The sequence below is a fragment of the Oratosquilla oratoria genome, chromosome 20 (genome assembly GCF_046742065.1).
Source record: "Oratosquilla oratoria isolate Oo_2021 chromosome 20, ASM4674206v1, whole genome shotgun sequence".
In the NCBI taxonomy this organism is placed as follows: domain Eukaryota; kingdom Metazoa; phylum Arthropoda; class Malacostraca; order Stomatopoda; family Squillidae; genus Oratosquilla; species Oratosquilla oratoria.
Window position 1 is genome coordinate 21,933,981 of NC_134796.1, and position 15,997 is coordinate 21,949,977.

The 15,997-nt window shown below is 41.2% G+C and overlaps 1 protein-coding gene across 10 annotated transcripts in view; it reads left to right on the forward strand.

Annotated features, from left to right (window-relative positions):
- LOC143036394 (E3 SUMO-protein ligase RanBP2-like) overlaps positions 1–15,997 on the forward strand; it is a 216,592-nt gene that overhangs the window by 78,209 nt on the left and 122,386 nt on the right. For 6 of the 10 annotated variants that reach the window (XM_076203695.1, XM_076203701.1, XM_076203703.1 and 3 more), the window contains 3 exons: positions 875–996; positions 13,088–13,270; positions 13,837–14,078. In XM_076203695.1, coding sequence (XP_076059810.1) covers positions 875–996; positions 13,088–13,270; positions 13,837–14,078 — 547 coding nt within the window. The remainder of the gene's footprint in view (positions 1–874; positions 997–13,087; positions 13,271–13,836; positions 14,079–15,997) is intronic. The other 4 variants (XM_076203699.1, XM_076203698.1, XM_076203702.1 and 1 more) reach the window with 4 other exon arrangements.

Here is a 15,997-nt window from a genome sequence, read left to right on the forward strand (position 1 = left end):
CTAGGGGAAACAACACAAATACCACCCTCTCCTATATGAAAAGACTTATTTCCAAACTGGGAATGCCTTGTATCATGTACACATAATATGACACATCAGTATTCCCATACCTTAAGAATATTGTTCCCATGCATGCAGTATATGCAGTATCCACTAGCTACTAGCTAGATCAACATCATGAAACTTGTGTCCCAGTGGTTGTATGGTGTTGTCCACAAGAATAGAATTGTTGGTGATCTGTAGGAAAAATATGTATCTGCCTACCACATCTACATCTGCTTACACATTCATCTTGGGCATCATTCATCTAGAACAGTGTTTCTCAACCAGGGTTCCCCGGAACCCTGGTATTCCGCAAAAGGTACCTAAGGGCTCCGCGAGAACAAGTGAGATAAGCTAATGCACTTTTGATTTTTTATTTAATTTCATATACGTAATATAATTATACACGCACAATGTATTCTTGGTTATTGTAATAACGCATTGTAGACATCATCCTATCTAACCTATTATTACAATGAAAGTAAAATGAGTTTTCCTTGAGACATACAATTTATTTTAAAGGTTACACAAGGGTAAAAAGGTTGAGAAACGCTGATCTGGAATATCTTTCCATCTCTCATTTATCTATCTTAATATTCCTGTTACAACCCACTATTCCCAAGATCTTTGAATTTGGTTATTCATAGAACTTTAATGCATTTTTCTTCATATTCTACCACCACCCATCTCCCCATTTATTTTCATTTATGCCCACATTTTAATTAAGTGCACCCATATTTGGTAATGTTCCATCATATCACCAATCTGATTGCTACTCCATCATTTTCCCATATCCATTCTTACCAATATTAAATAGTAATGCTTATTTCAGGCTGTCTAGCCCAGTGACAAGTGCCATAGGCTCCAACAAAGGAGACAAATCAGCTCCTCATGCCTTCCAGATTGCCATGCCAACAACACCTGGAAGTATTAACCCACTACCAGAAAACCAAGGTACCCTCTGTGCATGTTAATTGTCATTCTTCCAACTTTTTTCTCAACTCGTGTTTATTTTTCTCAATTTCTTTCCTTTTTTCTTTTTCCTGGGTCCTTATGGATTGCTTTATTGCCTTATGCAATGTCAGTGCTTTTATGATGTCTTGAAGCCCATTTTCTGGTACTTTAATATTTTGAGAAGTTCTACAGAATTTGGAGAGAGCAATGATAGGTACCTGCAAGTGATGTCTTGTAAGACAGACATCGGAATTGTTGCCCCATGCTGCTTTCAAAATCTGTCAACATCCTCACTTGTATTTGGAGGTGCTGACATTGTTTCCAGACCTAGCCCAAGATCTATCTCGAAACTATTTCCTCCACTTGCCTCAGCAATCCAAGTACATTGGACAAAGATGATGAATTGTAGTTACATGCCTTTTGGTGGTTGATCCTCACCTTTTTGCACAAGGGGAACTGACAACCAGAAGCTGCTTTCCCATCCCCCATTACTGTAGTCCATATTTCTTTCCAGAGAGATCTATGGGATGGCCTGAGGACTGTTTCTAGTCACTGCAAGGCTGTAGTTTTCCAGTTGTGAAATTCAAGGCTACAATAATTATCATAATTGGAATACATTATGAGTTGATAATGATTGATGCCTAAATTATGATTTTTGTATGATTAGAAGTTGAATGTCATTCAAGCCATTGTAGGTAAATAGATAAGAAAGTTGACATTTTTTTAATGCTCTGACAGTTTGAAAAGGCTTCTGCAGGTACTTTCAGTTGCAAATATTAGGGTCTTTTTTTGTTGTTGAATGTGTAAGGGGTAATGTGGCTGTAGACTAATGTATGTAGGACTAATTTCTTGTTTCTAGTGTGCTCACTGTAGATCAGTGGTTTTGCATGATTATGTACAGTGGAATTACACTTAGTAAGAATGATTGATTTATTTATGCACTTATGGAAATTATTTTTCATTATGTTTTGTTTCATGCAGTGTGTTTGGATGTGCATTTGTGTATGTGTGATCATGTTCATGTTCTGTATATCTAATTGTATGTGTGGATACCAGAGATAGCCATCTCCTAAAGAGAGAAAGAAAAAAGAAACTTGCAGGACAAGAAAAAAATGTATACAACTAAACAAGACATTACAACACTAACAAAACAATTACAAGTAGGAAAGTGGTGGGATAATGAAGTGAAGATGGTAGTTGAAAAGAAGCAAGCATGTGTAGACTGGTTGCAAAGTACAACTCAAAAAGTACACGAGAGGTATAAGGAACAGAAGAGAAGCAAAATGTTAGATAGGATTTAGAAAGCAGAGAATAACAGATGTAAAATGGGGTAGGATTACGGCAGAATATTTTAAAAAATAAAAACATATTTTGGAAAAAAGTTCAGAAGTGGGGGGAGGGGAGTCAGACAGAGAAGAAAAAGTAAAAGGTCCAGGTGGACAGGTGTTAATTTAAGTGAAGTTAGTAAGGGGAAGATAGGTAGAGTGGTGGGAGGCACAAAGAAAATGTCAGTGATGGGAGAGGAAAATGAAAGAGATATTGGAAAAGATGAGGTACAAGGAGCTTTGAGAATGATGATAGCTGGTAAGGCACCTAGGTTGAATGGATATCATGTGGTGTCTTAACCACTTCACTCCGGGGTACATCGCACGTCTGGCAGCATTAGCTGCCCGACGTGCGATGTTGCATCATAATAATCGCATTATGAAAAAAAAAGTCAGTGCTCAATTGTTCGTTCTCTTTCACCCGTGAATTTTGGTAACCATAGAAAATATGATGAAGCCAGTTTAGAGAGAATGGAGGTTACTTAGGTACGACTACAATAAATATAATCAAGACGCCGACGTCGGGATCATCGCGTACCCACTTGCTCCTCATGACGCCTAAGTGAGGTTTAATGTGTGTGAGGGAGGGGAGCCTTTTTGAGGAGTGCCTGTGTAGTTCCACATTACAAAGGAAAAGGGGACCTTAAAACCAGGAAGCAGTGTATTAGTGCCAGAAATAAAGCTAACATAGCATTAGGCTTCATTGCTAGGACGGTAACGAATAGAAGTGCAGAGGTAATTATTAAACTCTATCTAGGGATAGTTAGACCCATCCTTGACTATGCGGTACAGTTTTGGTCTCCGTCCTACAGAATGGATGTAAATTCACTAGAATCAGTACAGAGAAGAATGACCAAAATGATACCAGGACTCGGAAATTTGCTTACGAAGAGAGGCTTAGGCACCTAAACTTACACTCTCTGGAAAGACGCAGAGTGCGGGGTAATCTAATAGAAGTGTTCAAATGGATCAAAGGCTATAACAAGGGTGATGCTAACAAGGTCATCATAATAAAACAACAGGGCAGGACTCGCAGTAATGGGTATAAACTGGAAAATTTTAGATTTAAGAAGGAAATAGGCAAGAATTGGTTTACTAATAGGGTGGTCGATGAATGGAATAAACTTAGTAACCATGTAGTAAGCGCTGAAACTATCAGTTGTTTTAAAAAACGATTAGACAACTTTATGGATGGGGATGACAGGTGGTGATGGATACGGAGCTGCCTAGTGTGGGCCTTATGGTCTTTTGCAGTCTCCTTTATTTCTTATGTTCTTATGTAATTGTAGTAGTTTTAGAGGGATCAGTTTATTGAATGTAGGTGGAAAGGTTTGTGATGTTTTGATTGAGAGAGGAGAACGAAGGGAATAATTGGTGAGGAGGAGTGGGAGTTTAGGAAAGGAAGATGTGTGGATTAAATTTTTATGATTAGGCAGATTTGTGAGAAGGCTTTGGCAATATGTCAGGATGATTGTTGGCCCAATATGGATTTGGTGAAGACGTACTCCAGGGTAGGTAGACAGGAAGGCACTGTGGAAGGTATTGCTGGTAAATGGGATTGGGGAAAGCTCTAGGGTAGTCAAAAGTTACTATTTTTTTTTTTTTTTTCAGACTCCATCCAGTATTAGAATAATACCAATACAGGTTCAAACTGACCAAGATACAACCACCACGTGGAGGACACAGAAAAAGCCTACAAGTCTATGATGTGCACAGGCATAGCCTGGACAACTCTATACTTACCCAAGTTACTTAGGGACTTCTCTGGAGGTTGTTGCTGATTCCTAATGGCTGTGGGTCTTCAGAAAGAGACTTGGAGGAATGGATTGCTATCTATCAATGTATATACCAAAAGGCTTCTCTCTTGTGAGGGAAGTAGCTAGCTAAGGCATGCACCCATCCAACACCCATTTATATTTTCCCCTTTATCATAACTCCTTAACTTTGTTTTGGAGCTATAATAAGCAGGGGAGGGAAAGTAAATGGGTAAAAGATATGTGGAAGGCAAAGGTGGAAGGAGTGAACATGAGGGGGAACCAAGGATGAGATAGATAGGGGGCATTGGGAAAGAGGGGAATGTCTGTTGAGGAAAGAAGGGAGAAGACAGAAGATAGGAGTGAGTGAAGAATGGATGATGCTCTGATGCATGAAAGGGAGTGGGTGGGGGATTGGGGGGTGAGGGAGTAGGTGTGAATGAGATGGAGTCCAAAGGGATTTCTCCCCATCTTCTCTTTCTCTGAATAAGGGGACGGAGAGGGGGGTAGAGGGAGTCGCTGATTAAATGAAGTGGCCTTGCTGTGGATGTGCTATGTCTTGCTATGCTGCTTTTGACCCAGGGCAGTGGGCTAAGTGCAGAGATGACCCATCATCCAAGAGGAGCCAAGAGATGAGGGAAGAGGAAGAGGTGGTGAATGGAGTGGAGTGTGTAGATGAAATGGATGGGAGTGGATTTATGCCTTTGAATTCAGCTACCTCCCTTGTAGGTGGGGGGGAACCATGTATGTATGTATATGTATCATATCTCCTGGTATGGGTTACAAGGTTGGATAGAGTGTGAAACAAGGAAGTGAGGAGTAGATGTGGAAAAGTAAATGGCAGATGGAGCTGATGGGATGGTTTGGACACAGGAATGAGTTAAGAAAAAGGACTAAAAGAGGTGTGGAAGGCAGAGGGGATGAGATGGATGAATGGGGGTAAAATGGGCTTTGAGCAGGAGAGAAATGTTAAACAAGGAATGGAGAAGCCAGCAGATAGAGTGGAGAATGGTTGTGTATGGATGCAAAGAAGGGAAGTGCCAGGGGATGGGAGGAGTAGGGAATGTATAAATGATATTTTGACTCAGCCTGAAGGAAATTCTCCCCCATCTTCTCTATTTTCTGCATTGGGGTTTGAGGTTGCTGATAAAGTGAAATGGGCCTGCTGTGGATGTACTGTGTCTTGCTGCATTGCTTCTGACCCAGGGTAGTGGGTAGGAGACAGGTATAAACAGTCATCCACAGGATGCTAATGCAAGGAGGAAAGGGTGATGGACAGGAGTGGATATATGCCCTTGGTAAATAGATAGGACTTAGCTCCTCATGGATCATTGGCCATCGTATCCCCGTGCTCAGTGCCTGGGTCAGAAGTACAGTGATCCCTTGGTGCATGGAAGGGATATGTTCCAAGTCCCCGTGCAAGTAGCAAAAAATATTGGATAATGACCACACCCCATAAAGATGCCTTAGAATATCTTTTTTAATGGTACAAACCTTGTTTTAACACTTTCAAATTTGTTTTATAATGTAATGTTAATATTCCATTTTTGCATAGTTATTTTTGTAAATGAGAGGGAGGAAAAGGTAGTGGATGGGAGTGGGTATTTAGATTTTGACTTGGCTACCACTTTTGTGAGGGGGGAAAAGCTGAGAGGATAGTGGGAGTGAAGGATAGATGAGAACTAGGAGTGGAGGAGGAATGGGGATGTTTTAAGGAGGGAGTCACAAGGTGTACAAAGATTGTGTGTGGAATGAGGAGGACAGGAAGAAATAGAAGGAAGGGTAGTGAGTGGTGGGATGATTAAGCAAAGAAGGTTGTAGAAGAGAAGAAACGAGCATTCACAGATTGGTTACAAAATAGGACAAGAGAATCATATGAGGTACAAGGAGCATAAGATAAAGGAGGCAAAGAGGAGAGCAGATGTGCTATGGGGTAAGAGTATGACAAAATTTTGAAAGTAATAAGGTGTTTTGGAAGGACATCAAGAGAGGAAGAGGAGGTGAATCAAGTAGAGAAGAAAAGGTAAAAGATGGAGAGGAAGATGAGCAGAGTATTTTAGGGAGTTGCTAAATGTGAAGGAGGGAAAGGAAGTTGTAGTGAGAAGTGCCAAAAAAATGACAGTGATGAATGAGGGAAATGGAGGAGAAAGGAAAGTTGAGGTGAAACCAATTATTAAAATGATGAGAGGAGGTAAGGCACCAGGGTTAGATGTGGAGTGTCTAAAAAAGGGAGGCACAGCGATGATGGACTGGCTGGTAAGGTTGTTGAATGTTGGTCTAAAAGAGGGTATAGTGCTGGAAGACTGAAGGAGTGCCTGTATAGTTATACTTAACAAGGGGGAGGGGACAAGTGCGAGTATAGTAATTTCAGAGGGATCAGTTTGTTGAGTGTAGTGGTGAAGGCTTGAGAAGGTTCTGATTGAGAGGATTAGGAGAGGAACGGTGTAATTCGTGAGGAACCGTGTGGGTGTAGGACAGGTAGGGATTGCATGGGTCAGGTTTTTGTGGTAAGACAGATGTGAGAAAGCTTTGGGAAAATGTAAGGATGTTTTTTGGGCCTTTATGGATTTGGAAAAGACTTGTGACAGGGTAGACAGGAAGATACTGTGGGAGGTATTGCAGATGTATGGAATAGGAATGCTGCTAAGAGTTTTAATGAGAGTATTAGGATGGTTTGGACACATGGAAAGAATGAGTGAAGAAAGACTAGTAAAAGAGGTATGGAAGGCAGATGTGGAGGGAGTGAACATGAGGGGACGTCCTAGGATGAGGTGGATGGATGGGGTGAAGGGGGCTTTGGGGAAGAGGGGAATGTCTGTTGAGGAAGGAAGGGAGAGGACGGAAGACAGAGGTGAGTGGAGAATGGTTGTATATGGATGATGTTTTGACTGCATGAGGAGGAATGGGCGGGGGGGTGGGGGGTGGGGTAGTATGTGTGAGTAAATTTTGACGCAGCCCGAAGGGATTTCTCCCCGTCCTCTCCTTATATGCAAAGGGGGACGGAGAGGGGGGGTCGCCGATTAAATGAAGCGGCCTTGCTGTGGATGTACTGTGTCTTGCGACACTGCTTCTGACCCAGGGCGGTGGGCAGGGTGCAGGGATGACCCGTCATCCAGGAGGTGCTCAGATGAGAGGAAGGGTGGGAGGGGTGTGGAGTGTATTTAGGGATGAAATGGGTGGGAGTGTTTTTGTGCCTTTCCCTTTTTGGCTACCTCCCTTGGAAGGGGGAAAAAGCCTTGGTATATGTATGTATGTATGTAGTAGAGTGTTAGGATTAGAAGGGAGAACAAGTGGTTTGAGGTAAAGGTTGGATGTGTTGTGTTGTCTTGGCTGTTCAATTCATTAATGGATGGGATGGTGCGAGAGGTAAATGCAAGGGTAATGGCCAGGAGATTGGAGATGGTTAAAGAAAATGGAGAAAAATGGGAGATAGCCAGTTGTTGTTAACTGCTTGTAGTAGGATCAGAGGAGGGATTAAGGAAGTTAGTGACAGAGTTTGGGAAGGTGTGCGAAAGAAGGTAGTTGAAGATAAATGTGGGTAAAAGTAAGGTGATGGGATGTGCAGGGGGAGAGGATGGCAGCAAATTGGAAGTGATTATTAAGGGAGAGAGATTGGAGGAAGTAGATAGCCTTATTGCATGATTGCATGAGGAGGAATAGGCAGGGGGGTGGGGGTTGAGTTGGTATGTGTGAGCAAATTTTGACGCAGCCCGAAGGGATTTCTCCCCGTCCTCTCCTTATATGCAAGGGGGGACGGAGAGGGGGGGTCGCCGATTAAATGAAGCGGCCTTGCTGTGGATGTGCTGTGTCTTGCGACACTGCTTCTGACCCAGGGCAGTGGGCAAGGTGCAGGGATGACCCGTCATCCAGGAGGTGCTCAGATGAGAGGGAGGGTGGGAAGGGTGTGGAGTGTATTTAGGGATGAAAAGGGTGGGAGTGATTTTATGCCTTGCCCTTTTTGGCTACCTCCCTGGAAAGGGGGAAAAAGCCTTGGTATATGTATGTATGTAGATAGCCTTAGATACTTGGGTGCGAATGTGGTGGGAGGGGGATGGAGATGGAGGTAGAATGTAGATTGAGAGGGACAAGTGGGTGCCTGGGGGGATTAAGGAGTGTAATGAGACATTTGGGAATGGATGCTTAGAGGAGAGTGTATGAAGGAGTGATTAAGCTGAGAGCACTGTATGGGGCAGAAACATGGAACATGAGAGGGAGAGATTGTGTTTGGGGTGAGGTGCCGTAGGAATTTGGTGGGAGTTGCTAGGCTGGATGGAGTGAGAAACAAGGTGAGTGGGGGTGGAAAGGGAGTTGGGAGATTGGGGTGATAGGGGGAAGTATTGGGATGATTTGGAAATGTGGAATGAGTGAAGAAAGATTGGTGGGAGAGGTGTGGAAGGCAGAGGAGAAGGGGGTGAACATGAGTGAGCAACCAAGGATAAGATGGATGGATGGGGTGAAGGGGGCATTGGGAAAGGGGAATGTCTGTTGAAAGAGGAGGGGAAAAGGAGGAGGATAGGGGTGAATGGAGAATAGTTGTGTATGAATGAATCTGTGATGCATGGAAAGAAGTAGGGGGGAGTATGTGTGAATGGTATTTTGATGCAACCCAAAGGGATCTCTCCCCGTCTTTTCTTTTTCTTGCATGAGGGGACGTAGAGTGGGGGTCGCCAAATAAATGAAGTGGCCTTGCTGTGGATGTGCTGTATCTTGCTACATTGTGTCTTACCAAGGGTGGTGGGCGAGATGCAGGGATGACACATTATCCAGGAGGAGCAGGGATGGACAATTCCATTTTTACAGTAGTTGCCCAGTGGGATCCTTTGGAGCCACTCATTGTTGCCCACAGACATTCACTTGAGATGTTATATATATATATATATATATATATATATATATATATATATGACAACATCTTGACATATATATATATACCAAAGGCTTTTTTTTTTCTCTCTCTCTCTCTCCTCTCTCTCTCTCTCTCTCTCTCTCTCTCTCTCTCTCTCTCTCTCTCTCCCTTACATGGGGGGTAGCCAAAAAGAAAAAGACATAGAAACCACTCCCACACATTCCATTCCCTACATATTCCACTCCCCTCCACCCTACTCCATCCCTCTTATCTTGGCACCTCCTGGATGACGGGTCATTCCTGCATCCTGTCCACTGCCCTGGTCAGAAGCAGTGTCGCAAGACACAGCACATCCACAGCAAGGCCAGTTCATAAATTCGGCAAACATCCCCCCCTCTCCGTCCCCTCATGCAGAAAAGGAGAAGACGGGGAGAAATACCTTCAGGTTGCGTCAAATTTTTTCACATACTTCCTCACCCCCATCCCCCACCCACTCCCCTTCATGCATCACAGCATCATCCATACACAACCCTTCTCCATTTACCCCTATCTTCTGTCCTCGCCCGTCCTTCCTCAACAGATATTCCTCTCTTTTGTAATGCCCCTTTCACCCCATCCATCCATTCATCCATCTCATCCTAGGATGCCCCCTCATATTCACTCCTTCCACCTCTGCCTTCCACACCTCTTTTACTAATCTTTCTTCACTCATTCCTTCCGTGTGTCCAAACCATCCTACTACTATTTCATCAACCCTATCTCCCAACTCCCTTTCAACTGCTGTTCTCCTCCTCACCTCTTCATTTTTCACTCTATCTAGCCTAGTAACCCCTATCATACTTCTCGGACATTTCATCTCAAACACATTCAAACTCCTTCTCTCTTCCTCTCTTATGTTCCATGTTTCTGCCCTATACAGTGCTGTTGGCGTAAATATATATACACAAGGTGTGTTTTTTAAGTAAGTACCGTTTTAAAATAGAAATTAAACAAGTAGACTTTGTAACAATTTTATTTTTACATGAAAGCCTGTACTGTAATCTGTTTTTCAACATAATTTCCACGAATATTAAGGCATTTATCATATTGTACAACTAGCTTTTGAATACCATCCTCGTAGAAATCTGCCGCCTGATTAGAGAACCATTGCAACATGGCCATTTTGACATCTTCATCGTCATCGGTGTGCTGACCACCCTGATGCTTCTTCAAATGCAGGAAGATGTGGTAGTCACTGGGCTGTACGAAGGGTGATCAAGTTGTTCCCAGCCTGATCTGTCTATATCTTGAGTTTGATTGACTGTGTGTGTGAAGATTGTCCACTTCATTCCTCATCATGCACATTTGTACGGCCATCTGTAAAAGCTCTCACCTATTTCCACACCATCCCATCACTCATAATGTTTTCTCCATACACTACACTGATCTGATGATGAATTTCAGCTGCTTTCATGCCTTTAGCAGTAAGAGAACGAATCACAGCGTGTATTTCACAATCGGCGGCATTCTCAATCGTAGGAGCCATTTCAAATACAAACAAACTTAAACACGGTCAGATGATTCCATAATAGCAGCTGTGGCTAACCAAGAGATAGTGGTACACAACGTGCATGCGCCAAGTGCTGACTGCAGCGCCACAATGGTGGAATTTCAAGACAGTACTTACTTAAAAAACATGCCTCGTGTGTGTGTGTGTGTATGTATTTATGCATGCATGTATGTATCAGGGGTGGACAATTCCAGTTTTACAGTAGTTGCCCAGTGGGATCCTTTGGAGCAACTCATGGTTGCCTGCAGACGAAATCTAGGTGTCCTGTTCGTGCAAGTGACCAGATTGTCCACTCCTGGAGGAGCAAGGGGGAGGGAGGGGTTCTGAATAGTACTGGAGTATGTGGGGGTGAAAAGGACGGGAGTGGATGCTTTTGACTTTAGCTACCTCCCTTGTAAGGGGAAAGAAGCATATGAAGTATATGAATGTTCAGTTAGTGCTTTGGTGGAATGAAAGGTATTATCTCAAGGCCAGTTCTTGCAGCAGTGTTAGAAACTCATATGATAAATGCAAATCAAAGTATTTCAGGGAAAGTCCCTGACTCAACCTGCTGTGGTTTATACTTTTTGATAGGCATGTCATGCAGTGATTCCATTGATTTATTTTACAGCCTACATTTTGAAACAACCTTGCAAATATGAATGTGTACGTATGTTGTGCCTAGTTGTGTTTTACAGGAAGCAGAGCTAAATTTGTGGTGTCCTGTCTTTGTATCTCTCCATATCTAGTTTGCTCTTAAATACTTGTATTGTTTTTGCACACACTTTTTTCATCTAATCTGTCCCATACATCCACCATTCTGTTGGGAAAGCTGTTCTTTTTTTAGGTCTCTTCTACAATTGTCCTTTTTAAGCTTCATTCCATGTCCTCTTAGTGTTTCTATTATCCCAATTTAATAAGTCTTCTCCATCAAGGACTTCATGCCTTTCATAATTCTGTAGAGGGTTAACAAGTCACTTCTCTCTCTTCGCTGTTCCAGAATTGACAATTCCAATTTCAATAATCTTTCTTCATATGATAGTTTTGTCAGTTGGGGCCATTTTTGTAGCTGCTCCCTGGATTCTCTCAATCTTCCTTATATTCTTTTTTGTATTGGGTGACCAGTGTCACTGCGTACTCTAATTTAGGCCTTATCAATGTGACTGGTATTTTCTTTCCTCTTTCTTCATCCAAGTAGGTAAAAGCCACTTTTATTAGTCTTAATAGGTTAAAGGTTTTGCCAACGATTTTGTTTATATGTTTGTCAGGGGACATATCCTTTCCAGGTCTTTTTCAGATCACTCTTTCTGTACTTCTTTTTCACCACTTTTATATCTCCTTTTTCTTCTCTCTCTCTAAATTCCATTATGCTACATTTTTTTATGTTGATTTCCACTTCCCACTTCTGACTCCATTCCCAAACCCTGTTCAGATCTCTCTGTAACAAGTCCAGTCGCAGTTTGTTTCAGTACTCACCTTCTTTAACAAATTTGCATCATCTGCAAAGAAGCTCATGTAACATTTTATTCCCTTGTTCCTGTCATTTACATAAATGGCAAACATTATTAGAGCCAACACTGATCCATGTGGGACTCCACTAATTACCTCTTCCCAAGTAGAAGTCTTATCTATGAGCACTACCATCATTTTTCTTCCAATCAAAAAGTCCTCCACCCATTTCAATAGTTAACTTTGTATTCTTCATATGGTTTCCAGTTTTCCAAATAGTATTTTTTGTGGGATTTAATCAAAATCTTTTTGCAAATCTAGGAAAGCACAATCGCCCCCTCCGTCCCTTTCTTGTATTATATCTATTAGTCATGAGTAAAAGTAGATCATATTAGTGGTGCACGATCTTCCCTTTCTAAATCCTAATTGTCTCAGATTCAGCATTGTTCTCCAGATGTTTTATCCATCTACTTTTCATAGCTTTTTCACAGATTTTAGCTACTGTGCCTGTAAGGGAAACTGGTCTAATTTATTAGGTCTTCTTTATTTCCTCCTTTATAAATTGGTACAATATCAGCATTTTTCCAGTCGTAGGGCATTTTTCCTTTTTTGAGCAAGAAACTAATTGTATTGTATATTTTGTGTGCTAGTTCTTCTTTACATTCTTTTAATATCCAATTTGCTTTTCCATCCAGGCTGTGTGATTTTCTGACATCAAGGTTCCTTATTTGATCCATTATTTCCTTCAAGGGGGGGAGAGTGTGTGTGTGTGTGTGTACCTGTTGACTTGTGTATCAATTTTTGTTTTTCTTTGCACTCGATATATGTATACCAAAAGCTTCTTTCGTACCTATATTTTTTGTTATACAGATTGATTTCTTGATTATTTTAGAACTGATTTTTGTTGTTATCACTATTGTTGACTGAAAGATCTTTTGCTGTTAGTCTGGTTTGGCTTTATGTTTTTGCAATCTTTGTTATTATTATTATTATTATTATTATTTTTTTTTTTTATGTAAATTGATTTCATCAGTTTCTCAGTTTAGGCTTTGCATTCACATATTAATTATACTTAAAGATATGACCAAAGTGTACGAAATACACTTGAATCATAGTTACTCTTCACTTCCACATTAGTCAAACCCTCACATAGCAGTTTTGAAGGTGCAAATACTTGTCTTTATGTTAGGTGGCCCCTGGATGGCCATCCCCCTAACTACCACAGGACTCCTGGCAGGAGTACCGGCACCAATCTTCTCTGCAGTGTCCCCCGCCACTAGCTCCCAAACAACAACCAGTGCCACTTCAGGTGACTCCTCTTCTGCCACTAAGGTCTTTGGCACCATCCTTACTCATGCTGCCACCTCCCCTAGTACGTGTATGCTGTCCTCAGCATGTGTGCATTTCACTCATTCCATCCTTTGTGGTTGTGTGTGGCATTGGGCACAAGTGGCTTTCATCCATAATTGCACATTATTTGGACCATATTGTTGGCTTTGTTTTGTGTGCTTTGTTGCAAACAAGATGTAGGAAGGATTGTTAATTTGTTTTAAGTCATCCAGAATTTTGTATAGTATTCATTTAAAACTGTAAGTCTTGCATGAAATATTTGAGTGCATGTGAATTGGCCTAATAGGTGTATTTTAGTTTGCAAATGCAAGTTTAATAATGGTAGAATGTTTTGCATATTACGGAGGCTTTTCATAATGTTTTGCTTGTACTAGAGTAATCCCTGAGCTTGTGGGAAATGTAAATAAGGATTTTTTTTTTTTTTTTTTCTGTGTGTGTGTGTGTGTGTGGGTAGGTATGTGTCGATTATATTTTGGTTATAGTTTTAAGAATTGTTTATAAAATTGTACTGTGGATTGTAAAGGCATTTTACTTTAATCAAATCAATTATGATCTAAATTCTCTATTAATTCCTTAACACTTTTTTAGTTGTGAGCACCTCCCCGAAGGAACCTCAGCCTTGTGCTTCAACATCCACCACAGCTAGTATGCAGACTCCAGCTGCAAGCTTAACTAAAGTTGAACCTGAGGTATTACCTGAAAAAGACAATGAGGAAGAAGCAGACAACGATAGATACATTGAAGATGACCATGATCCATGCCCAGATTTTGTACCCATCATTCCATTACCAGACAAGGTTGAAGTGTGTACAATGGAAGAAGATGAAGAGGTAAAAGAAAGTTTTCTGCAATTAAATTAGCTGTCAACACTGTTGGTGAATTTTTTCCATGGTGTTCTTGTTTTTACAAAGTTGTATCATACAGGAAAGGAGCTATACTCGTGGTGACCCATCTTTGTATCTCAGCATCAAGTTTTTCTTAAAATTTTGAATAGTGTTTGCACACACTGTTTCTTTGTCCAACTTGTTCCAAGTATCTATCACTTTTTTTTTTTTTTTTTTTTTTTTTTTTTTTTTTTTTTTTTTTTTTTTTTTTTTTTTTTTTTTTTTTTTTTTTTTTTTTTTTTCTTTTCTTCTTCTTCTTCTTCTTCTTCTTCTTCTTCTTCTTCTTCTTCTTCTTCTTCTTCTTCTTCTTCTTCTTCTTCTTCTTCTTCTTCTTCTTCTTCTTCTTCTTCTTCTTCTTCTTCTTATCCTCCTCCTCCTCCTCCTCCTCCGTCTCCGTGTCCTCTTGTTTTTCCATTGTCCCATTTCAATAAGTCATTCGTATCTAAGTTTTCCATTCCCTTCATAATTCTATAGACAGTAAGTCTCTTCTTTCCCTTCTATGTTCCAGAGTTGATAATTCTAATTTGGACAGTCTTTGTTCATATGTCATTTTGGAGAGAGTTGGTACCAGTTTTGTTGTTGCTCTTTGTATTCTTTCTAACTTCTTTATATTCTTTTTGGTACTGGGTGTCCATAGTGTTGCTGCATGTTTGAGTTTAGTTAATTATATATATATATATATATATATATATATATATATTATCATTTCCTCGTCCAAATAGGCAAATACCACTTTTATTGACCTCAATAAATTATCGGTAAACTCAGTTGGGTTAGGAAACTCTGCTGTGAGATGTCCAAACACATTAACTCCAAAATCCTTGTTTTGAGAAAATCAATAGTAATGGTTTAACCACTTGTCGATTTTTTGCTACATGTGTCTGTATCTTGTAGTTTTGCAAACCTGGGGCATGAGAACTGTTGCTTTATGGAATTTGATTCCCATAATCCATTATGCCTTCTAATAATGTAGAAGACATGTATAGTCTGCCTGTTGAGACCCTGATATAATGGTAAGACATACATATACCAAAGGCCATTTTCCCCCTTACAAGGGAGGTAGCCAAAAAACAAAGGCATAGAAACCACTCCCACCCATTCCATCCTTATCACACTTCACTCACCTCCACCCTCTTCCCTCCCTCTTATCTTGGCACCTCCAGGATGATGGGTCATCCCTACATCTTGTCCACTACCCTGGGTCATAAGCAGTGTCGCAAGACACAGCAAGGCCGCTTCATTAAATCGGCGATCCCCCATCTCTGTCCCCTTATGCAGAAAAGGAGAAGACTGGGAGACATCCCTTCAGGCTGCATCAAATTTTTCTTGCACATACTCCTTCACCCCCCCCCTCCCCATCCCCCACCAACCTCATGCATCACAACATCATCCATATACAACCATTCTCCATTCACCCCTGTCTTCTGTCCTCTCTCCTTCCTCAACAGACATTCCTCTCTTCCCCAAAGCCCCTTTTATCCCATCCATCCATCTCATCCTCGGTCGCCCCCTCATGTTCACTCCTTTCACATCTGCCTTCAACACCTCTCGTACTAGTCTATCTACACTCATTCCTTCCATGTGTTCAGACCACCCCAAAACTCTTTCATCAACCCTATCTCCCAACTCCCTTTCCACCCCCGTTCTCCTCACCTTATTTCTCACTCTATCCAGCCTGATATCCCCTATCATACTTCTCAGACACCTCATCTCAAACACATTCAAACTCCTCTCTTCATCTTTTATGTTCCATGTTTGTGCCCCATACAGTGCTGTTGGCACAATCACTCCATACAATCTTCTCTTAGCATCCATTCCCAAATGTCTATTCCTCATTATGCTTTTTAATCCACCAAGGCATTTAC